This window comes from Eretmochelys imbricata, chromosome 14 (assembly GCF_965152235.1).
Source record: "Eretmochelys imbricata isolate rEreImb1 chromosome 14, rEreImb1.hap1, whole genome shotgun sequence".
NCBI lineage: Eukaryota > Metazoa > Chordata > Testudines > Cheloniidae > Eretmochelys > Eretmochelys imbricata.
The window spans coordinates 26,064,026-26,089,116 of NC_135585.1; the positions used below are offsets into that span (position 1 = coordinate 26,064,026).

At 45.5% G+C, this 25,091-nt stretch overlaps 1 protein-coding gene and 1 long non-coding RNA gene across 2 annotated transcripts; one reads left to right on the forward strand and one right to left on the reverse strand.

Annotated features, from left to right (window-relative positions):
• Positions 1-1,284: 1,284 nt before the first annotated feature.
• On the reverse strand, positions 1,285-6,799 carry LOC144274754 (uncharacterized). Its single transcript, XR_013347949.1, has 3 exons — positions 6,665-6,799; positions 5,507-5,637; positions 1,285-2,703 (listed from the first exon to the last, which is right to left on the reverse strand). It is a non-coding gene; the product is annotated as an uncharacterized LOC144274754 (long non-coding RNA).
• An 87-nt stretch (positions 6,800-6,886) lies between these two features.
• TMEM220 (transmembrane protein 220) lies at positions 6,887-18,997 on the forward strand. The gene is made up of 6 exons (XM_077833728.1): positions 6,887-7,014; positions 10,549-10,578; positions 11,243-11,303; positions 13,563-13,686; positions 15,809-15,868; positions 18,215-18,997. The coding sequence occupies exons 1-6, from the start codon at positions 6,925-6,927 to the stop codon at positions 18,345-18,347; spliced, it is 498 nt and encodes a 165-aa protein (XP_077689854.1). The 5' UTR covers positions 6,887-6,924; the 3' UTR covers positions 18,348-18,997.
• The last annotated feature ends 6,094 nt before the right edge of the window (positions 18,998-25,091 follow it).

The following is a 25,091-nucleotide window of genomic DNA, read 5'->3' on the forward strand; positions in this document are numbered from 1 at the left end:
ATTAAACTGGTGCCCCTATGCCCAACAGCAGCCTGGGCTTGCATGTGTATTTTAGATACGGCTGGTCTTTTGAAGGATTTATTTAAAAAACGATATGTCTGAAGATCGAAGCATTTAAGGCTAAAGATGTGCATCTAAAAATCTATGCAAGGATTTTTTAGAGATGTGCTTTTATAATGAAATATTTTTTAAAGCCAATTTTAAATTAAGGTTCTGTAGACTAACATGTTCTGAGTAAATATTACAGTAATGCACAACTGTTTTTGTCAGTAAATTCAGAAACTGACAGTATATACCCGGGGTTTGGCAAATGCCTGTTAAATGGCTTCATTACCTCTTGAATGGCTCTTTAACAGTTTCAGTGTTGTGCTAATAGGTCTGGCAGGCTGGAATGCTTTTTCACTTTTAAGTAATAGATCCCCTCCGGAGGAAGACTCACCAGGCTGCAGCAGCCAGCTGTGGTGGGAGCCTGCAGGAAGGGTCAGAACAGGGATAGGAAGAGGCAGGAGGGTGGACACTAAGACCCAGGGTGCCCCAAATTTTCGGGTACCATACACAGCTGCATATGCTGCGTATGCCTAAGGACGGCCTTGCCCTTGACCTTGCATCTTGAGAGTTGGAGAAGCAGAGGCTAGAGATGGAGGCAAGGAGCCTCTGTGTGCAGAAGCAGGGGACTGAGACACAGGAGGGAACAATCAGCAGAGAAAGACCACAGGGTGCCCACTCTGCAGGGGGCATAGATGATAAATTGTTGGCCCCATTCCAGGAGTGTGAGTGTGAGAGAGCTTTCCCTTCACTCCCTCCCCTGGTTCTTGTCAAGCAGACAGAAAGCAGAAGACCAGAAGTCCGAAGTGCAGGCAATCCAATGTTTATTGGGGTTAGTTCCAAGCAAGTATATCCATAACTCTACACGCCAGCAGAATCTGTTTCCCAGTGTTCAGTTCCCAGCCCTGATGCTGCAGAGCGTTTACCTTGTGTCCCCCTTTCCAGCTCTGATGCTGCAGAGCCTTGCCTGTGTCCCCATTCCCATTCCCACCCCCTCCTTCTTAGCAGGCCCAAATATACCTACAATGCACACCCTCAGTCCCACCCCTTACAACTTATGGTCATGTTCCATTTTGGAGGGTTGTGAGTCTAGGGTCTTCATCCCATCTCTTTTGTATCCCATGGGAGGAATAAGGAGCGAGGTTGTATACTGGCCAAGGCCAGGCTTTGCTTTGGCTTTTAGTGTTTCTTATGCCTGCCCCCACCCTCCCCTATTCCCCCTCCCAACTGGTTGCTTGACCTTGCCTTGAGATAGGAGTTTAGGCAGTTTTAACATGTGCGCTTGTGTAATATACTCCCACGATGCCCAGTAACACTTTAACTGTTCTTATCTGTAACAAACCCATCTGGCTAGGTAGAAGCAACATACACAGTGTCTTTGTCTATATATATTAGTAAGGATCCCTTTGTTCACATATATTAGTATAAGATATTAGAGTATCAAAAAGTCAAACCCAAAATTCTATCTCAGGCTGACAAACAAGCCTATATACTAACAGGGAGATATAGATGCCTGCCTCGCCATCTTGGAGAAGGCTAGTGGGCTGAACTAAATTCCCCCTGCAGACTGGCTGTGTAGTCTCACTCCCTTGTTGAGTTCCAGAACCATTGAGGTGTATAGCCAATCGGATGGGACTGAGACTGGGACCTATGAACATTCAAAGGAGCCTTTTTGTGTAAATTTTGGTTAACACCTGAGGCTTATAAGAAAAGATTTTGGGGTGTGCAAAAAACAAGGGGCAACGTATATGGAGGTTGGCAGTGGGATAGATGAGTATCCCCACAAGTGGGGTAAAGGGGCTGGTGTTGCTACCCTGGAATCGTTGTATGATCTGATAAAGATAGGGAAGGTCTATGAAATATGTCCCCTTGAGCTTAAAATGTGGCTACTGGATCAAGCACCTAAGGACTCACATAGTGCAGGCTGATTGGTGGGTCAGTGTGTGGACAGAAGGTCTGGCCACTAAAAGAGACCCAAAGGGGAGTGACCTCAGTTGGGGCCGCAACAAGGGGGCACTATGAAGCAGATCCAAATGGGGGTTTAGGTAAAATGAACCTTGGAGGGATGGCCAATGTGGATAGACAATCCCCAAGGGATTGCAAGGGCTGGAGGTGCCACATTTATAGGAAAACCGGGCATAAGCGGGCAGGATACCCAAAGCTTGATGAAATAAGGTTTGCCCAGGATAGAGCGGCAAACTCTTCCTCTGTCCAGACAAGAAGAAGGCAGCCAGTAACTCAGGCACAGAGAACAAACTATGTGACTGAACATTTGGAGGAAATCAGTTACACAGCCAGGGCGGAAGAGGGGTGGTGACAGATTGGATCCCACTCCAGGCACTGGTATATATGTTCTGTTATACTCTCCTGGGCTCAGACCTGTCTGATCCCCCGTGAAAGTGAAAGGTAGTAGCTAATGGGAAGGTATTCATGGGGTGGAAAGATTCTGGGACAGAGAGAACCCTTGTCAAATCATGCGTGGTATAGCCCCATCGAATGCTGAAGTGCTGTGTAACCTGGGATGAGGTTACAAATATAAAGCCTACCCATGGCTCAGATCTCTGTGCAGACACAGGAAGGATCAGATTGACTAGTAGTTGGAGTTCTCCACGATATCAACTTTGTCATCCTTCTGGGGAATGTCATCCCTGCAGGACTCTGTTGAGGGGAGGGAGGACAACAGGTTAATCCCAACAGGGGAGATGGACTCCTTGCATACAAAAACAACAAGGAATCCGGTGGCACCTTCTGTTAGTCTTTAAGGTGCCACCGGACCCCTTGTTGTTTTTGTGGATACAGACTAACACGGCTAACCCCTGATCTTTGCATACACACAGCCCTAAGGGTGAGACACAGCTCCGGAGGGGCCTGCCAGGATGGGGGAGCACCTGGAATTGCTGCCTCACCAGACCCTGGGACACCAGAATCTTGGAGATAGTGAATAATGCAGGAGATACCCAGCCCTGAGAGCCCTGCACTCTGAAGGGGGCAATACAAGCTTCCTGCAGGAGTCTGGCGTTGCAAGGAGCCATGGAGAGAGACAGGGAACACTAATGCTGAAGGCTCAGTCTTGGAGTCCAGGGGCCTGCCTCTGTGGAACTGTGGGGTTCCTTGGGGCCTGGTCCACAAAAGGGTTCACTCCCAGGAGACTGGTTACAGGCTGGGGCATACATCAGACCCTATGACCCATGACACAAAGCAGACTGGCATATTGCCCTCCTTTAATTCTTTATTAACTGAGTCCTCTATCTGCCACTTCATTATCTTGCCTTTGATCTGTGTCAGACTGACAGGCCTACAATTAGCTGGGTCATCCCATTTACCCTTTTTAAATATTGTCAATTAACTTTCTTCCAGTCTTCAGGAACTTCCCCAGTGTTCCAAGACTTATTGAAAATCAACATTAATGATTGATTTATCATCATTATCAACATGGGCTGTGCTGGGTGGTTGCTGTGTCCCGCTGGAGTGTCACTTTGTACTCCATGAGAACTACTGCTGCTGCTCTAAGGCTGTGCCTGACAGGACTGCACAACATTGCCATCCAGTGTTCTCCAGTGCACAGCGCAGACCCCACAGCAGTTCTGAGCTTTCTCATTTTACACCCTTCCCCGACCCTAGGAGAGAGCCCTGTAGTTCAGCAAAGAAGCTGTAGGAGAAAGACAGAGCCAGCACAGAGCTGGTCGTCCCCTTCCTCTGTGAGTGGTGTGTGAAAGGCTTCAGCTGGCCAGAAGCGCACACTCAGTCCCATCATACTAGGCTCTGTCCACAGTGATCCATTCTTCTGTAATGTCTATACGCAGCTACTGTAGTTCTCTGTATTTCAGAATGAAGCCCCATGCATTGAGAAAGATCCAGCTGGTTTGGAAAGCAGCAGCAGAGGTCACTGGGAACATGCCAGCCACCCTGATATACTGCTCTCTTCACTGGTTCCTCCAAAAGCAGAATCCAGTTTCTGGTCACTGTCCGGACTTTCAAACCCTGCATGGAATTGTCCCAGCTATCCCAGAGACCATCACTGTCCTTCCAAATCCCAGAGCAGCTATGTTCCACTGGAACATAGACATTGATAACCAATAAAGGGAGGTTTGTGGCCCTGGGAGACACAGCCTTTGCAAGAGCCAGATCAAACCACGGATCCTGCAGTGTTGCCAACTCTCATGATTTTGTCATGAGTCTCATGATAATGATTGTTTTCCTTAAAGCCCCAGCTCCTGGAGGCAAGTGAGTATGTGATGATTTCAGCCTTCATTCTTAAAGAAAAAGTAAGTGTCTAGCCCTTGTGGCTTTGGAGAAAGGGTGCACTGGGGTGATATTTTGAAGCTAACGGCTCAAAAAGGAGAAGGCAACTAAAAAGAACCCCAAGTCTATTAATTTTACATAATTTCATGATTTTAAAGCCAATCTCATAATTTTTGGTGAGCCTGACCCATGATTTTTGAACATTTGGGGTTGGCAATACTCAACTTGTGGTCAGAAGAAACACCAGAATGACCATGTCACATTCAGAGCTAAATGCAAAATGCACTTCTTCACATAGGCTTTCCTACTAGAAAGCCCTCACCCTCATCATTCCATATATCCCAAACAGCAGGAAACTAACTCAACATGGCTTCTTCCTAGCATAGGCGCCGACTCCGCGGGTGCTCCGGGGCTGGAGCATCCACCGGGAAAAATTAGTGGGTGCTCTGCACCCACCAGCAGCCAAGCTCCCTGCCCTGCGCCACCTTGCCTCCGCCTCCTCCCTTGAGCTCGCTGCGTCCCCACTCCTCTGTCTACCTCCCAGCGCTTGCCACTACCAAACAGCTGTAGCAGCTCTGGGAGGGTGGGAGGAGGAGCGGGAATGTGGCACACTCAGGGGAGGAGGCGGGGCCGAGGCAGGGATTTGGGGAAGGAGTTGGAATAGGGGCAGGGAGGGGGTGGCGTTGGGGCAGGGACTTTGGGGAAGGGGGCAGAATGGGGGCAGGGCCAGGGCGGAGGGGGCATCGAGCACACACTGGCGCCAGTAGAAGTCGATGCCTATGCTTGCCAGCAGGCAGGGAAGAAAGACTTTATTGTGGTTTTACTAACGGGAGGCACTCAGACTATGGGGATAGAAGCTATATAAGGAGAGAGGAAGCTTTTTGAGCCTTCTCCCAGCCCAGGAGCAGCCCTACCTCACCAGCCCTGGAGGACCCCATGTCTTCTTCACTGTCAACTAGACCTGCCAAGAATAGGAAATTGAAACCCCTGAGGTTACTCCCTGGACACTTTGGGCAAAGGTCATCATGGCTTCCTTGGCTTTTCCTCTATTCCTCCTCACTGTCTTGCTTCCTCTTCTCTTTGAAGCTGCCTTTCTAACCGTCTCCTGCACCTGACTTACACTTTTTCTAGGATTTCTTATGCTTAAGTGGCATATAATAGGGCCCTAACCAAAAGATTTGTCTGTGGGATGTAAGGGGATATAATTGGTTATACTCACACATATATATAATGGATCCCTGACCAAGAGATTTGGCTGTCGGGAAGGAAAGGAAAGATCTTGGTGATGCTGAGGTTAAAGAAGTGGCAAGGATTTGGATGTGACTTGGATATGTATGGTGTTTGAAGAAGCTGGAGAGGGAGAAATCAAAAACAATGTAGTGGTTACTTGCTCTTCCCCATCCACCTTTCTCCCTTTGACTCTTCTCTCCCATATTCACCCTATGTAACTTCATCTTCCATGATGATGTCCCATCTGATTAGCTGCCCATCTCCTTGCCTTCACCTCCTGATTTGATTTCAAGTAATGTACCAATGCTCCCACTCACCAAGGTGGTCACTTATTCAAGCCTCTCTTGACTAAACACTATAACTTCTCTGACCTCTCAATATCTGCCTTCTCCCTGTCACCTCATTCCCTTCAACATTATCTACCAGTCCCTCCCATGACCATTCATATCCAGGACTTATTCTCACTACTCTCAGTCCCCCCCACACACACTCTGCCCTGACTCAGATGTGGATTCTCTCCAATCTACTGGACTCTTTTGCCTCTCTCTCTGCCGCTTGAACATCTGTCCCTACAACCCTGACTCCTCAACAACCTCTGCTCCTGTGCTACTGGACACCCTTGGAGAAAGTCCTGTGACCACGTGAACTTCCTCTAGTTCTGTCATATTTCTTGTCAGACAGTACTATGTCTCCACCTCACTGACTCCACACCCATAACCACAGCTGCTTGTTTACTACCTGTGAGTTCCTCCGAAATCCTTTCCCCTCCTCCCTTTCTGTGAAAGATCCTGATGACTTTTTCAAATAAAATATCTACAAGATGGGCCACAGCCACCCTCCTCCTCCTCCTGTCACTGATGCAGAGGTTTCTCCTCGGCTCTCACCTCCACCTGCCCCCTCGATCCTTCCCAGCTCGTGACCTCTTCACTCCTATTCTCTCCCTTCCTACACCCTTTGCTCTCTTTTGGCCTCTTCCCTTAAAAGGAGGGTCTCTCCATCCTGAAAAAAATCCACCCTTGACCCTGCCCGTCTTCTTCTTCTGTCCCCCCTTCTTCTTTTCACTTTTAAACTCAGACACACTGCGGGCAACCAACGCCTGGATTTCTCTCCTCCAGCTGCATCCTGGAGCCACTCCCGTGAAACTGACCAAAATGTCGCTGGTCTTTTCCCGCCTGTACCCGGGGCTCTGGTCTGCCCCGGCCTCGATGCGGCTGAGCCTTGTCTTTGGCTTTTGCGACTCCGTCCTATGTCTTTCCCGGGGGCGGTCCGAGGCCGCCCCGTTACCCCCACCATCGGGGACCGAGCCCCTCCCCGTTACGCACCCGCCGACCAGGGAGCCCCGCCCCGTTAGCCCCGGTTCCGAGCCGGGCCCGCCCAGGCGAGGTGGAGCTCGGCGCGTCCTGCACCATGGCGGGGAGCGGCGCCGGGCCGGGCCGCCTGTGGAGACTCTGCAACCTGCTCATGGCCGCCTTCTTCGGGCTGGCGGCCGCCGTGCAGGTGAGGCCGGGCCGAGGGCGAATGGCGGGAGGAGAGTGAATGGGGAAAGGGGTCAGTCAGGCTGCGGGGTGAATGGGGAAAGGGGTTGGGGGTGAATGGGGAAAGGGATTGGGGGGGGGGAGGAGGAGGGTGGATGGGGTCAGTCAGGCTGCGGGGTGAATGGGGAAAGGGGCTGGGGGTGAATGGGGAAAGGGATTGGGGGAGGAGGAGGAGGAGGAGGGTGGATGGGGTCAGTCAGGCTGCAGGGTGAATGGGGAAAGGGATTGGGGGTGAATGGGGAAAGGGATTGGGGGAGGAGGAGGAGGAGGAGGAGGAGGGTGGATGGGGTCAGTCAGGCTGCAGGGTGAATGGGGAAAGGGATTGGGGGTGAATGGGGAAAGGGATTGGGGGAGGAGGAGGAGGAGGAGGAGGGTGGATGGGGTCAGTCAGGCTGCAGGGTGAATGGGGAAAGGGGCTGGGGGGAGGAGGAGGAGGAGGGTGGATGGGGTCAGTCAGGCTGCAGGGTGAATGGGGAAAGGGGCTGGGGGGAGGAGGAGGAGGAGGAGGGTGGATGGGGTCAGTCAGGCTGCAGGGTGAATGGGGAAAGGGGCTGGGGGGAGGAGGAGGAGGAGGGTGGATGGGGTCCCCCTTGTGTCCCGATATTCTCTTGATCACACTATAGTACTTGCATGAGGTGAATTGAAATATACTGTTTCTTTTGTTTGGTTTCAGAGTAACAGCCCTGTTAGTCTGTATTCGCAAAAAGAAAAGGAGTACTTGTGGCACTTTAGAGACTAACCAATTTATTTGAGTATAAGCTTTCGTAAGCTGCATCCGATGAAGTGAGCTGTAGCTCAGGAAAGCTTATGCTCAAATAAATTGGTTAGTCTCTAAGGTGCCACAAGTACTCCTTTTCTTGTTTCTTTTTACAGTGCAAATATTTGTAATCTGATGCAATAATATAAAGTGAGCACTGTATACTTTGTATTCTGTGTTGTAATTAGGGTGACCAGATGTCCCAATAAAATCGGGACTGTCCCGATTTTTAAATTTTTGTCCCGCGTCCCAACCGATGCACAGTCGGGACGCCATTTGACCTGATATTGCGGCTTTGGCCGCTCTGGCATTTTTTGTTTTTTGGGTTTTTTTCCTTCTGCAACTCTGGCCACTTTTTTTTTTTCCTTCCCCCTTGTGTCCCGATATTTTCTCCGTTTCATCTGGTCACCCTAGTTGTAATTCAAATCAATATATTTGAAAATGTAGACAACACCCAAAAATATTTAAATAAATGTTACTCTATTATCGTTTAACACTGTGATTAAAAACTGTGATTATTTTTTTTAGTCTCGCTACTAATTGCAATTTTTGTAATTGTCTGACATCCCTAACGATAATCCACTCCCCGTGCCAGTTCACAGGACTGGAGTTTTCATTTGCAGATTATTGTTCATGGAGTTTGGTGTGGAAATGGCTCATAGAGAAGCTTGCTGCTGTGCTTGTGTAACAGGCCAGTGTGTAAACTTCACTGTGATGTCCTGTTCTGTGGAATGCTGCATGTACTCAGAGGTCCTGTGGTTTTGGCTGTGTAATGGCAGTAGCAGTTCGTTGCTGCAGCCCATCGTGGTCAGATGTCGTGAGGAATGTCATCAAGAAGTGATGTAGCTTTCGTCTGTCATAAGACAGAACCTTTTTCATGGCTTAACCCTGCCATCATACACTGCCAGTTTGGGGCTGTTCATGGTGGAGTGGGGCTTCCTGAGCCCCTCAAGGGGTTTGGTGGAAGTGTAGTTTTATCAGGGAGCAGTTCTCTTTGAGATTGTCATTCCCTTTAATTAGGTGGAGCAATTCATACGAGGAAAGTCAGATGAGAGGAAATTTATGTATATTCCAGAGATAAAATCAAAAGAAAAGAGAACAGTATTTTATCAAACCTGGCTATATGCAGGACTAAAGAGGGAACATAGGAAAATTGGTAATTAATAAATATTAAATAAAGAAAAATAATTTAATGCTGGAAAAACCTACTGTTGTTACAGCATAAAATGGGGCTTGAAATAGACAAGGAAATTGTAAAGGAGGAAATACAGTTCTTCAGTGACTGGAATCCACCACCATAGCCTGTGTACACATAATGCAGGTTAAATCTAGACAGACGTTAAATTGGATTGCCCAGAGTGAACAAGATAGATAATTTACTTTACTATACCTCAGCCAAGCCATAAATAAGGCTCCATGGGCTCTGTGACAAACTGGACCTAAATTTTGCATCAGATTGTGTATTAAAGCTGAGGAGCTGGGCTAGGTAACAGGGCTGTGCACAACCACAGAGTCAACAGGGAGCCCTGCTGCCCTATCTCTACCCATCCTACCCAACCTCCAGCTGATGTGAGACGTGGAGGAGCTGTGTTTGCTGGATACTATAGGTCGTTTGTCAAAGCCCAGCTCTTCTCCAGCCCATTTCTCCCAGTGCAACAGCAATGGTTTTACACATCTTCATGACTGCCGTGTACAGCTCCCCACTCCTCCCCTGTGACATCAAGTTAGCTTTCCCAGTTCACCAGGCAGTAGAACCAACGGGGCGCCCTTAATGTGCCAATGACTCAGCGTATGGAGGGTAGAGATATGTGGCAGGATTTACTCCTGGAGGGAGTCTGCTTAAAAAAATAAAAAATTCTGCACATTTTATTTGTCAAAAGAATGCAATATAATCACACCAATTTCAATTGTTTTGGTAATTTATTTAAACTACAATACAGAAAAAAGTCACAATAACTGTTCAGCGTTTCCTAAACACATGAAAGCGAAGTTACAAACACTTCGTAACTAATACCCTGCATTCCAGTTATAATCCTGAGTTATAATCAGCCAGAGGGACCTGAAAAAGTGTGACTCTCGGGGGAGAGTTTCCATAGGCAAAGCTAGAAAATCTTTGATCAGAATATAATATTTTGGAAAATTAAAAGTCCGCTGAAGGGGTGATGTGTTTTACAGATGGAGCAATTGAGGCACAGAGAGGGGAAGTGACTTGCTCAAGGGCACTGTCACACTAAGTAAAGTTGGGAACAGAGGCCAGATCTCTTTATTCTCAAGCTAGTACTGAACCCAAAGTACAATCTTCCTTGATTGAATCCAAACTCCAGCTGGCTCAGACTGGCAGTTTTGCCCTAGTGTTAGCATTGAAAGCTGCCCCCTGCTCTTATTCTTTGGTGTTATCAAGAAGAAACTGTCACCCATAATTCTGTTTAAATTGGTGACAGTTGGCATAGTTGGGGAAAATGTGCTTCCCCTGCTCAACAAAATTTTGATCGCTGGATTCTCTATTACATGCATCCAGATGATGACAACAGCAGTGCAGGGTGCTTATGCACACGTGCTGGCTCTAACCAACTCTCCTCTCCAAAATAAGAGAAATCTGAACCAGGAGGATCCTTTAATAAAGTACTTTTTATTCTTGACCCAGCCAGGAGGACAAATGTAGGTTTGAGAATCCTGACACCAGGTGAAAGCCTGTAAGATCTTGTCTGAGTGCTCATTCTGACCTCTTTGTTATTCCAGATAAATGACCCTGATGCAGGACTGTGGATAGTGAGTATGACTACAGACTTTCCTAGCTGCTGAAGACTCTGGAGCATTTTATAGGAGAGAATCCTAAATTTGCTCCTTTGTTGGACATCTGCCCTCTTTTCTGTTACAACGCCCTTCTGAAAGGTTTGCAATGACTCTTCTAGCTTTGGCCTGACCTGTGGCGCACAAGTTCACAACACTTGGGTGACTTCAAACCATCTGAATGGGTTCTGTAATTCTGCCTGGAGCAGGTAAAACCTGAAGCCTGCTTTGGATGAGTTTTAAATCCTCATCCTTGATTAAAATAAGCAGCTTTTTAAAATTACACCTTTTGGGAACATCATCTTCCCTCTGAATAGTGACCTGGGTGTGGAAAGGCGGTGGACAGGTTACTCAAGTTTGATTACCTGCATAACACTTCCAGGGGTTTTTATTCCACTTTGCTTACCTCCACCCCCTACCATCTTTGTTTAGGGCAGGCACCAAACTATCTCTTCTCCTCCTTCCCTGGGGCTCACACCTCCTGACCTGAGTACCTCTGGGCTCCACATCACCTCTGTGTATTGTAATCGCTCCAGATCACCTGCTCTGCTGCATTGTGTAAATGAGCTGGATGGGATGTGGCTGCTTCTCTGTGCTCTGCCTTCTCATGCTACAGAGTGGACTTGCAATATCTCACTAACAGGTGGTCTACATTGTACCTGCTGTCCTTACGCTGCTTGTTGGCCTTAATCCGTCAATTACAGGTATGATATTGGCATTCTAAATGGACTCACTCGTCAGATCTTCACCCCAAAGAGATTAGTTTTCATTTTTTGCCATGGTAGGATGCAAACCCAGGGCTGCATGGAAATGTGCTCAGCTGTCCATGACTGCAGGTAGTAAGGTGCCCATTCCCAGGAGTGATGGTGACTGCTTTCCTGTTTGCAGATGGATGTCCTAGAAATGGATTTAGTCCATTGTCTCTGCATCAGTTCCTCGTCCTGAGACATCCTTATTACTGCACCTATGCCGCAACAGTCTGGTTCTAGTACTAAATGGTGATCTATTGGGCTGTGCACAAGACTGCGAGCCAGAAACTTCCATGTTCTAGTCTTTGGCTCTGCTGCTCCCATTGGCAAGTCACTGAACTTTTCTCTCTGTTTCCCCATCTATAAAACTGGGATAATTCTTACCTGTGTCCTAGGAGGGCTGAGAGTTAATGTCTGTACAGTATTCTGAAGAGATAAAGGTATAACTACCAAATACTGTGATTACCACACAAGGTGCACATACAGCAGTGTAATATTTTTAGTGGTTATAATATGGCATGGTAGGAGTTCTAAGATTGTATAGTCACTGGGGAATGTTATCTGCTGGCTGAGACTGATGCGGCTGTATTTACAGGGTCCCTGTAAGGCCAAATTTGGCCCAGAAAATAAAAGTAAGATTTATACAATCTAAGATCACTAGAAGTATTTCCTTGATTTTTTTTCTCTCATTGGAAAGAATTTTGAGAAATTGTTTTTTATATGCTAAATGACAACCATATATGCTGAATGCATTTTATTTTGGATTAAGGAAAATCCCAACAAAAACAAAGTAAAGTCTCCATGAGAGAGCACAGTGTCTCTTCTGTAACATGCTGCATCAACTCTGCCTCCTAAAATGCTGACTTTGTTAAATGAAAGTGTAACAGTCACTGCTCATAAATAAACCTTGCTCTGCAGCATTTGCAACCTCAACATTGCAGCATTTTGCTAGTGCATGAGAGCCTGAAAGTGAAACTGAAAGTCTGTTTTCAATGCCCAAATTGAGATAAATGCCAAAAGTAAACAAACAGGAGTGTTGGAAAGGGAAATAATTTTTCCAGATTCTTTTGGTTTAGATAGCCTAAAGTTTATTTTCAGCATACTTGTATATTTTCAGGACATTTGTTTTTCCTAATTATTTTAATTTTGATATTGCCAAATCAATAAGAAGCATTTCACATTAGGACTGTGAAAGGCCCTGAGCTGCAGCCAGTTCAACAGAACCATCAGCCTTCTATGTAGACCTGTTGCAAAGTAAAAAATCATACACAGCTCTTTTCTATATTGGGAGCCTATAATGATCAGCTCTTGCTTGGAGCTCTCCATTCACTGGAGGGTTCAGCCCTGAAGAGATTTTGTTTGTTAAGCTTTCTGGTTTTCCATTTGTTGACTTGTCATTATGGAGGTCAGCCAGAGAACCATTTGTTATTCACTTACCTCTGCCTCCCATAGCCCTCCAGCATGGACCTGTAAGCCACAAGAGCCTGTGTCCGGGCCCCTTCTAATCTTTCCTGAAATATTTTGAGGCAGGGACAGCTCATGCCCTAGAATTACGGGGAGCACCCTGATGTCACTGCCAAGAGCCTGACAGTGGGCATAGGGTGTCAGGAAGTCATGCTCCTTGCTATGTAGAGGCTTCAGTTTGTAATTCTCCATGGCCTTTTATGAAGCCATTGAACAGTGGAGCATGTTTCTGTTTCCTAGGGAGGATCTGTGATGGTCTTCAGAGCTGTGGTGCTTCCAAGGAGTTGTTTCCCAGGAACTCAGAATCTGAAATCCACCCAGAGCTTGCATTTGTCAACAGTATTTCTAGACCAGAATTCCTTTGCCATTCCAAACACCTGGATACATAAAAGAGCAAGTCCTACCTAGTATTGCAGCAGACACTCCTGCATCCCTCCTTCCTAGTGCATGTGTGTTTGTAGAAGGGTCCATTTTCACGCAGCCTCTTTACAGTCTGGAAGACTTGGGATGTACTTCATGTAGTATAAAGAAAAGGAGTACTTGTGGCACCTTAGAGACTAACCAGTTTATTTGAGCATGAGCTTTCGTGAGCTACAGAAGCTCATGCTCAAATAAACTGGTTAGTCTCTAAGGTGCCACAAGTACTCCTTTTCTTTTTGCGAATACAGACTAACACGGCTGTTACTCTGAAACCTGTCTTCATGTAGTATGTTCATAAGCATTTAGTAGCTCCAGTCTGTTCTTCCCCAGAGAATGTCATCTGGAGGAGCCTGTCAGATCTGCATTCTGCTGCTTGTTTAGTTGGAACCGTTGCCTTGGGGTGCTCTTTGTTCGCTTATGCAGAAAGTAACATCTTGCATGAAGAGGAAGGAAGGTGAGTAATGCATCTATTCTGTCCTAATCCATACAGCCCATGCATGAAGCAGATTGTCCCTCTGGCAGCTCACTCCCAAGCAGACCAAGCTTCAGTTTTTGATTGCTACAATGAGTGGGTTGGCCCTAAAAAGAAGGGAGTCAGGCTAGTAAGGAACTCAGCCTGGATGTTGCTAGTCCAGCAGTATGTTGGACAAACCGTTGACGAAGGGGCCAGTGAGCACAGGTTGCAGCTTGGCTGAATCCCCTGTTCTCTTTGCTTTGGTCAGTCACAGATCGGGATAGGGTAGGGGTCGGTACTGGCTTTCAAAACTCACAAGACTGGCACTGTGCACCTTGGAAGCCCCCTGTGTTCTGATTCCAGAGCTTTAGAGGCAGGAATTGGGTAAGTTTTTTCAGAATTGTGTTCAGGGTGGATTGATGTAAATAAAGTGATTTAAAATATCAGTTTTAATAAACTTTTACATTTGCACTTCAGTTATTTTCTGAAGAAAGGTGCACTCTCATTGGTTGATATAACCATTACAATGTGTTGATTTACAACTAAATAGAGCCTTTACACTAGATTTGGTACATCTCTTTGCTACCTGAGAGGGTGCACTATAACTATATACATTTATGTAAACAATTATATAGCTTAATATTTTCAAATTCTTATTAACCATACATTTTTAGTATGTCAGAAAAGGGCAAATGATATTGCTTATTCACTAGATAGTTAAACAAATCATGAGCAAAAAGTTAACTTCATTAGGATGGTAACTGGAATTTAATTAAACATGCACAACTGCATATACGATTTATTTTTTATTAAAACAAATGTAAAAGTTTTGGGTAAATAAAATTCCCATATCAAAACATGTTTCACATTCACAACTAAATAATTTATTAAACAAAGGGATTAACTGTGGTCTGTGAATTAAATGGATTATTTCAGGAAAGTTTTACACAAACATATTTGAAAAGTGACTGGAGCTTAAATTCCTACTCTCATCTAAGTTTCTTGAAAGTGAGATAGTCTCCTAAATTACTTAGGCTGAACTATTGTACCATATTTATAAAGCTTGACCTCAAAAGTTAGACTCGGGCAAAACACCTTTATATAGAAAAGCATCCTTTAATTCATAGAGGCTAATGGATTCAGTATATTTATTGTTTATTTAAATGTTCAAAGATACAAGTAGTTTAGGTCTTAACATATGTTTTGTATTAAATTCAGATTTCATTTTAAAGTGGTTTATTTTTAATAAGAAAAAATTATAATTTAAATAACAAAATAGAAAACGTTAAAAAAAAATCAATTTTCATGCCCCAAATTTTGTTTGGAGGGTATCATGTACCTACGTGTCTGGAATGTACCTACTTGTCAAGCTGTTGGAGACTTGATGGCATAATCCCCACTACTGCCAAGCATGGAGGAAAGGGGGTTGAAAGTGAAGGAGGCAAACTCCCACTAGGCAGAGACTCAGATATTCCTTTTTGTTTAAGTAAGCAAGGTGCTTGCTTGTGCACAAGGTAAAAGTGATCGTGTCTTAAGTTGCTGTTTAAATGGACACCCTAAGGCGTAGTTTACAGGTTTATCTGTAGTCTGTAAAAATTTTGGTTCAATGGCCATGAGTTTGTACATATTCAACTGTCATATCATTATATTTAGTATTAAAAGGAGTCTAATAGAAAATGGAAGCAGAAATCTGTGCAGATTCTGTAAATTGGTTGTGTGCATGTGGAGTAGGAATTCCATTCAGATTTCTTTCAGAGTAACAGCCGTGTTAGTCTGTATTCGCAAAAAGAAAAGGAGTACTTGTGGCACCTTAGAGACTAACCAATTTATTTTAGCATGAGCTTTCGTGAGCTACAGCGATGAAGTGAGCTGTAGCTCACGAAAGCTCATGCTAAAATAAATTGGTTAGTCTCTAAGGTGCCACAAGTACTCCTTTTCTTTCTTCATTCAGATTTCTGTGAGCTCAGATCTGGCTTTAATAGTAAATCTAATTCCTCTTAGGGGGAGCTTGCACGCCTACCCGTTACTTTTGCAGAGAATTTGTCCTTTGTGTAAGCAAATACTTGTGCACACTGTATTCTGATTTTTTTTATTTTTTCATTTATGTATTTATTTTGTATAGGGAGTTGTTTGGTCTGGTGATCATTACAATATGGATGAATCTTTGCCGCAATTCAGCAAAGTAAGTCTTTAATCCATTTGTATATTCATGGTTCGTGATAGGGTATATACTACAGGGCTGGCTGCAGCTAGCTGTTTCCTATCCATAGGTGATTTTGGCTGTGTGCTGCCTTGCTGCATATTATTGTCTAAATTCTGCTCAGACTTGGGCACAGCACCATGTTCATTTGGGTTTCTGGAAGGACAAGGTCTGCTGGTCATAAGCAGCATAAAGCAAAAGGGAAAAAAGGTGAGGCAAACCTGGTCCAGAGGACAACTTGAAGGAAACCTGATGTTCCTCCTGCAGAGTCTGAAGGTGGGGATGTTTCTTCATAAAAAGAGACTGTGTATAGCGGTAGCATAGTGTTATAGTGGATGCAGGCAGTAACTGCAAAAACCAAGGTGGCAAAAGTGTTTCCATTAGAACGCTAGTAATGGGGCATAACGTATGTAAGAAAGGACCCTAATGAGGAGTGGGCCGACTCCGCTGCCATCAGCATAAGCAGATTCTCTGCAGTCGTCGTAGGAGGAGAGGGAGACAGAACCTGGAACCTGGGATGGAGATGACAAAATTGTGCTGGGCATTAAACCAGCATCAAAGCAAAGACCTCAGCGTTTGGAAAAACTTCACCAGCTCTGACTGTAAGATGGGGTTGGAAAATGAACAGATGCTCAATGAGCATTGCTAGGATCCAGAGCAGTCTGCAACATGCTGCAGCTCCTGCTCCTTCTCTGAGCACCTCAAGGGCAGTATTTGTACCCTAGAGCAGTGACTCTCAACCTTTCCATACTACTGCACCCCTTTCAGGAGCCTGATTTGTCTGGTGTACCCCAAGTTTCACCTCATTTAAAAACTACTTGTTTACAAAATCAGACATAAAAGTACAAAAGTGTCACAGCACAGTAGTACCGAAAAATTTATTACTTTCTCCTTTTTATCATATAATTATAAATATTGTATTTACATTTCAGTGTATCGTATATAGAGCAGTATAAACAAGTAATTGTATGAAATTTTAGTTTGTACTGACTTTGCTAGTGCTTTTTATGTAGCCTGTGGTAAAATTAGGCAAATATCTAGATGAGTTGAGGTACCCCCTGACAGACCTCTGCCTACCCCCAGGTGTACATGTATCCTTGGTTGAGAACCACTGCCCTAAAAAGAGTGGTGTGTGATGCCCAGTAGGGGCTCTGTCCCACTAATACTGCTCTCATCCATCAGAAAGCCTTAAGAGTTAGGGCTGTTCCATTAGAATGAAAGAGAGAAGATCCAGGAGCCCTGCAGAGATGTTATCTTTAGAGAGCAGTACCTGCATGCCATGCACTGCAAGGAAACAGTTTCTGTAATAGGCTAGGAGCCAGTGTTTAAAGGAAAGTAGCAATAGAGACTATCCATCTGCTTTGTTATTTGTGTAGAGAAGGGTTAAATGGCACAGTGTGTTACTACATAAGCTTTTCTGGTGAGCTAAAATCAAATCCAGACCCAGCACAAGTGTGGTGATCTCTATCCACACCACAAAATCTCAGCGCAGTTCCTCAAATCAAGGAAAGCCCAGACCTAGCGTACTAAAGGGTGCAAAGAGTATGCCTGCCGTTAGGGCGTGCCATTAGGCCTCACTTTAAGACTAAAATATACCCTCATTTCAAAAAGAAACAAACACAAAAATACTCTTAACTCAGTCTTTGTTCCTTGTGGTCGTCACTTCCCCCGTCAGTCAAGATGCAGCCATGGAGGTGCATCATGTGTGTTTGCCTCATTTACACCAGGTCACAAAGAATTATATTTTGGTGTGTGCCCAGTGAAAATATAGTCTGGGGAATCTGCATGTGGAAGCTGGAAAAAAAGTAGTACTCCCAAACTATCAGTCTAGGAGAATCTGGCTGCTTTCTGCCCCAGGTTGAAATCCTTGCCTTTCTGCCTCCCATTGCTCTGACACTGCCTGGATTCTAACTTGCTGAACAGGGGTCTGTCTCTGTGCTGCTGTGGCTGCAGGAAGGGAGTCTTGGGTGTCCGTCACTAAAAGTTGAGGGGGATGTAGCCACATGGACTTGGGGCAGCTGAGCAGCTCTTCAGTGCAGGTTGGAAAGGAGCAGAGAAGGGGAACAAGTGGGCAGGCTCCTGGACCCGTGCTGCTGCCTGTTCTGTTCTCCTGTCACAGTAAAGGCGGAGTTTGGGAGCAGGTGCTTCAGAGAAGCCACTTACAGCAGCAGCGGCCAGAGAGGTTTTGTGGCACGCTGATTGCAGCTCATCAGCACTGCTTTTCTCCAGGCTCCTCAGTCTGATGAGGAGCCTCACCCCAGACCCAGACACCTCTGTTGCTAGCTGGGTTTGATCTGAAATAACACAACTGTCTTTTGTTCTTTCCAGAAATCCCCTGGGTGGAATTCGTCTGATGGTCGCAATTTCTCTCTCGCTCTTCCCCTTTGTAACATGGCTTTACATTTACATGAACTCAGAGATGCGATCATCCTGGCCAACTCACTGCAAAACTGTGATTTAACCAGGCAGGAACAAACACACACAATAAATATTCAAACAGCTATTTGCCTTCAGCTTTCGGTTCTCAGTTGAAAACTGGTATCAGAACAACAGGAACTGCAACTATGGCCCAAGAGCACGTTGCTGCCTCAAACAGCGCGGTTTGAGATTTGTTATCATTATCCATCCATCTCCTCTTTCCATGGACCAACCTGTGGATTTCAAACTGTGTCCTTCATGTAGTGATGACACCACAGCCCCTGTATCACTGTCTCCTCCAGTACCACAATGAACAGGAGCAGGGGCAGACTAGATCCTGGTAAATATGTGCCCTTAGTGTGGATGAACAATTGTACAGCAGCGTCTGCTAGGAACTCCTAGAAAGGACAGAAGCATTCAAATGTGATCCTCTCCTCCTCCCTCAGGGCCTGCAGGTGAGCAGCCAGACTCTTATGGGCAGTGATATCAATGGCTGCTGGGAGACCTGAAACAACTAGCAGGGGTAGCTGTTCTGTCTGTTTAGTCAGTGAGAAGGGCTCAGTCTCTGCCATACCTAGGCTGAAAGTGGACAAGGAATTCAGAAGGTTTTTGGAGAACTGCAGAGTTGCTTCTCAGCTGAATCACAAATTTCTTAGAAATCTTCTCCACAAAGTATTAAAGGTGTCAAGTATGGCTGTTGTAGTCTTTATTACTGACTGATGGGCCAGCGAAGACATGGGACTATGGGAAGGATTGACAGGTACTATAGTCCAGTGGCTAGGACACCAGCCTAGGAGTCAGAGGCCTGCATTCTATTCCCAACTCCACCACTGACCTCCTGTGTGACCTAAACCAAGTCATTACACCAAGCTGTTTTTTTATTTCCCTTCCTACCCTTTGTCTGCTTCGTCTGTTACGGAGGCACCAATTGCAGTTTCATAGTTAAGGTTAAGTTTGGTTTTGTATTAAAAGCAGGGATTCAGCCTTTGTGTATGACAAATACAGTATGTCCTCTCCAAGCTTAATCATTTGCCCTTTGAATACAGAATGAATTTTCTAAGTATTTGAGTAATTATGTTAGAGTTAAAATTAAATGGGTATTTTTAGAAATTTAGCATCTTATGTCAAGACTCTTTTTTTGTCCCTATTGATGATGATAATGGAATAACACAGACTCTTTGTGCATGAGATTTTAGGAAGGTTGACTACATTTGGAGAAATATTTTAAGGGTATTGGCCATTTTTTGCTGTTCATAATTGGAAGTGCAGCAGCACTGATAAATGGTCTACAGCAAATTCCATGAAGTCCTACTGTCTCTTAAAATGGTTGCCATCTCATATTGTTTTCAATGGGACTGAGGCCAGAAGCTGCCCTCGGGAAATATGGCACTGCCACTGCTCCTCACAGCTTTCCTCTCTGCCTCCCAAAAGCCTGCATACCATCTTCCCTGAGCTCTGTTTTGATTCTTTCTCATGGGGAACAATGGGAGGCAGTCACCATTTTGAAAGAGGGCATCCTAACTGAGGATAACAGAAGATGATGACTATTTTGAAAAAAGGGCAACTCTTTGTGAGTTTCTCTGAAGGACAAGACTTCAGGTCTCACTCTCTACTGACAAACGTTCACTTGTAAAAAATAATAGCAAACAATCATCATTAATCCACAATACTTCGTTTGAGGGGCAGTGTCAAGGTTCCTTCCCCACTCTGAACTCTGGGGTACAGATGTGGGGACCCGCATAAAAGACCCCCTAAGCTTATTTCTACCAGCTTAGGTTAAAAACTTCCCCAAGGCACAAAATCTTTGCCCTTGGACTAGGGTATGCTGCCACCACCAAGCACTTTAAAAAAGAACTAGGGAAAAGGACCCCTTGGAGTTCTTCCCCCAGCAATCCCCCCAAACCCTTACACCCCCTTTCCTGGGGAGGCTTGAGAATAAACAAATTGAGCACAGACTAGCTTGGGTTTCTTAAGATCCTAAAAACCAAATCAGATCCTTAAAAAAACAGAACTTTATTAGAAGAACAGAACAAAGATAAAAGAAATACTCTGTAAAATTAGAATGGAAGATAATCTCACAGGCAGTCAGATTCAAAACATAGAGAATCCCTCTAGGCAAAACCATAAATTACAAAAAGACACAAAAACAGGAATACAAATTCCCTCCAGCACAGCGAATTTAGAAGCCAAAACAAAGAAAACCTAACACATTTTCTAGCTAGATTACTTACTAACTTTACAGGAGTTGGAGGGCTTGCATCCTTGATCTGTTCCCAACAAAGGTATCACACAGACAGACAAAAGCCTTTTTCCCCCCCTCCAGATTTGAAAGTATCTTGTCCCCTCATTGGTCATTTTGGGTCAGGTGCCAGCGAGGTTACCTTAGCTTCTTAACCCTTTGCAGGTGAAAGGATTTTGCCTCTGGCCAGGAGGGATTTTATAGCACAGTATACAGAAAGGTGGTTACCCTTCCCTTTATATTTATGACAGTCAGTCTCTTCTCTTCTCTTCTCAGCAGCTCACTTTGCTGTTTGCTGTGCATTTGCTCCCCTTCTTTAATTTTGGAGCTGTCTGCAAATTTGAGCATAGCTTAGTTTTCAGTAAATAGTCACTCAACAAAGGAGGACACAAGTCAGTTGTACGGAGGTTGTGGGGAGGGGGTAGATATTTTTTAGTTGGTCATGAAGCCCTAAGAGGGTCCTGGTTTTGGCTAGACTTAGCAGGAAGAGTCACTGTCTGAAGACTGACATTCTGTCCTAGCTCTGGTACAGCTCCCCCTGCTAGATGCTCACCAGGTTGCTGTTTGGGTCCTAATGGGGAACCATGTGCTCTTAAGCTTCCCTTGCTCTGGGAAGAATCCAGCAAGGTTTGTCTCAGTCTTTGGTCCCTCAGGCATGCTTATTGGGCCCAGACTCTACCTATTGCCCCTTTAGATAAGTGGACCTGGTGGTCCAGCTGGCCCAGCCCCATATCCTGGCTGGTTCTGACCCTACAAGACACACTGATAACCTCAGTAAACCTTTTCCCAGTGCTCCAAACTTGTGGGCAGTCTGGCTTACGGTTTCTCTCTCCAGGGCTATGTGATAACCGATGCGCATAACACACAGGTTTTGCAAAAGTTTAACACAATTACTCTTTAGATACCCCAAGAAATGTACAGATTTAGACAAAAACAATAAAACACTTCTATGCCCTTGTCATCATGGAGTCACAGGGTCTGGTCTCTGTCCCAGCCTGTAACAGGTCTCCTGGGAGTGACTCCTTTAGTAGGCTGAGCCCCAAGGATGCATGCAGTCCACAGGCTTTGTGGGTTTCAAGACTGGGCTGTTGGCACCGGCAATCTCTGTCTCTCCGTGGCTCCCTGCAGCGAATCCAGCCCAGTCAGACTCATGTGGGAGACTTGTACTGTCCCCTTCATGGTGTAGGGCTGTCAGTGAGTATTACAGTGACACAGGCAGCCTTTGCAAAACAAGGTACCATTTATTAGTCACCGGGCTCCGGAATCTGAAAATCCTTAAATCAGCACAGAGAAATGCCCGGGAAAGCATAGTCCATACTAGTTATCCCAGAGCTCAGCTGTTGTGAACCCATGTTCAAGCTCTCATGCACTTTCTCTCACCTTCTTAGTTCCCAGGTGTCTATCCCTTCCTCCAGAAACCAACGCTTTATCCCCTGCCTCACACCTTCCAGTCCTTTGATCTCGAGCTGGGGTCTTTGCTCAGTTTCCCTGCTGAGAGGGTTGTTGGTTGCTAGGTGTCAATGTGCTGGGGATTGGGTTTGGCATGGGCTTCTCAGATTTTCCAGTCCTTTTTAGTGATCCATTCAGGCTCATACAGCTGTGACATCCTACAAAGGTGCTTCCATGTGCACAGAGAATAGTCAAGGTTTAATAACCCTTCATTGTTAGTCCTTGGAATTTCTGTCCAAGATGAAGGTAAACGGTCAGCAGAGAAGGCAGAGTAGCCTCACAATCAAAATGGCATTTATAGATTGATAATCTATACGGAGAGTTTATAATATCAAATGGGAATTCGTAAATTGTATATAGACACAATCCCCTAATTACAGGTTTCAGAGTAACAGCCGTGTTAGTCTGTCTTTGTCACAGCTTCATTGAAAAAGGAGCTCTGCATAGCTCAGGGGGTATATCTATGCTGCAATTAGAAACCTGCAACTGGCCTATGTCAGCTGATGAGCTCTGGCTGTTTAATCGCAGTGTAGACATTTGGGCTTGGGCTGAAGCCTGGGCTCTAGGACCCTGGGAGTGGGAGGGTTCTAAGGCTCAGGCTCCAGCCCGAACCTGAACGTCTACACCACAATTAAACAGCACATAAACCTGAGTCAGCTGACAGGGGCGAGCCATGCGTTTTTAAGTGCAGTATATTCATACCCAGTGTAAGAACCACTGGCTTAGCTCAGAATTTTGTTAGGCTTATAAACGTGCTTATTGACCACCTTCTGATCTTGCATATGCCAGTGTAAATGTGGAGTAAATGCAGCAAGATCCAGATTTTATTCCAGTTTTACACCAGGATAAGCTGGTGAGAATCTGGCCCATTTTCCTCTTCCCCAGTAGTATTGAGGAAACTCTAATGGGACTCTGACATGTGCAGTAACATGCATCCTGCACCCAGGGGGGTGGGTTTGTACTCCCTCCACTTTCTCTGGCACCTATCAAGATTTCCGTTATCTCACAGTGACACAAGAATAGCAGGCTCCCTTACAAGGTCACAGATCTCTCCATGCAGGAGCAGTGGAAGCTCCCTAAAAATGGGGAAGGGCACACTGGTGCCTGAACCGTGGCCCTGCCCTTGCACCATCCCTTCCCGTCCGAGGCCCTGCCCCCGCTTGCTCCCTCCTCCCCCCATTGCTTGACCTTACAGCCAGTAAAGAGGGAAGGTGTAGCCCTCCCACTTTTAAAAGTGATGGGACCATGGCCCTCTAGCCCTCTCTGTTCTGGCACTCCTGTTTCAGTGCCCATGTCCACAAAGACAAAAATGTTCAAAACAAGGTTCCTAACATTAAGTACTTAAATCCATAAGAATGGCCATGCTGGGTCAGAGCAGGGGTCCATCTAACCCAGTATCTTGTCTTCTGACAGTGGCCGGTGCCAGATGCTTCAGCGGGAATGAACAGAACAGGATCCACCCCGTTTCCAGTCCGAGCTTCTGGGAGGCAGAGGTTTAGGGACACCCAGAGCATGGGGTATTATACCTGACCATCTTGTCTAATAGTCATTGATGGACCTATCCTCCATGAACGTATCTAATGCTTTTTTAACTGAGTTATACTTTTGGCCTTCATAACTTCCCCTAGCAACAAGTTCGACAGTTTGTGCATTATGTGAAGATGTACTTAGGTTTGTTGTAAACCTGCTGCCTATCAATTTCATTGAGTGACCCCTAGTTCTTGTATTATGTGAAGGGGTAATACTTCTCTATCACTTTCTCCACACCATGCATGATTTTATAGACCTCTATTTCTCCCTTACATCAAAGCTGATGCGTAACTTGTTTGTATCAGTGTATAAAGATGTATCTCAGAGGGAGTGTCTTTGTCCAGCCGAGGGGGCAGTGGAAAGTCCCGCCACTGACAGCTGCATCCATTATCACGGGCATACATGTTAGTGTACCTGTAATCATTGAGCCCGGGGCATTAGCACCATGCTTCATTGGTAATAAACCTGGCCTAAACCAAGTCTGGTGGTCTTATCGGGCAGTTTGATCGGAGCCTGCTATACAGGCTATCTGGTCAGAGCCAGTGCGGCACACAGAGGGAACACATGCACGCAGCCGAACATCTGATGAGACATGCGACTGTTGCCTCACATCTCAGCAGTACAACCAGACCAACTTCTTGTTTCCCTGCGCTACTTCCTAGGGGCTCCTGCTGGCACTGCTCCATCACCACTTGGACCTGGCTCTCAGACTTGTGGTCAGACAGCCCTTCCACCTGTCTCCTGGGTCAGTGGTTTGCCTTTTCTCTCTTCTGCCGGTCACAGGCTCAGCTGAGGACTCAACTCCCTGGGAGGGACATCTGCCTCCTTCTCTGGTCCAGCCCCACTTGAGGTACAGGGCCCTGCTCTTATACTTTCTGTGAGCGAGGGGGGGTTAGCTGTGCCCACCAGGGGAAGTTAACCCCCTCTGTACCAGAGGGAGGCCATTCTGCCTCACTACAGACCTTGTCAAAGGCTTTCTGAAAGTACAAGTACACTATATGAACTGAATCACCCTTTCCTCATGCTTTTTATACACTAAAATAATGCTAATAGATTGGTGACGCACGATTTCCTTTTATAAAAACCATATTGACTCTTCTCTAATATAGTGTGTTCATTTATGTGTTTGATAATTCTGTTCTTTACTATAATTTCAAAGAATTTGCCTGGCACTGAAGTTAGGTTTACCAGCTTGTAATTGCCAGGATCACCTCTGAAGCATTTCTTAAAAATTGCCATTACATTAGCTTTCCTCCAGTCATCGGGTAGAGAGGCTAATTTAAGCGATAGGTTACATTACCACACTTACCGAAATGTAGGGCTTGAAGGGACCTTGAGAAGTCATCTAGTTCAGCCCTCTGCACTGAGGCAGGACCAAGTCTACCTAGACCATTTTTGACAGATGTTTATTTAATCTGTTCTTAAAAGCCTCTAATGATGAGGATTTCACAACCTCCCTTGGAAATCTATTCTAGTGCTTAACTATCCTTACAGTTAGAAAGTTATCCCCCTAATATATTACCTAGCTCTCCCTTGCTGCACATTAATCCGATTCACGGAGATCTATTT

Coding starts and splice junctions, on each gene's coding strand:
- TMEM220 (XM_077833728.1), top strand. CDS start 6,925: ATGGCGGGGAGCGGCGCCGGGCCGGGCCGCCTGTGGAGACTCTGCAAC. Junction 10,579..11,242: donor CTGATGCAGGACTGTGGATA/GTGAGTATGACT, acceptor TCTCACTAACAG/GTGGTCTACATTGTACCTGC. Junction 13,687..15,808: donor TTGCATGAAGAGGAAGGAAG/GTGAGTAATGCA, acceptor TATTTTGTATAG/GGAGTTGTTTGGTCTGGTGA.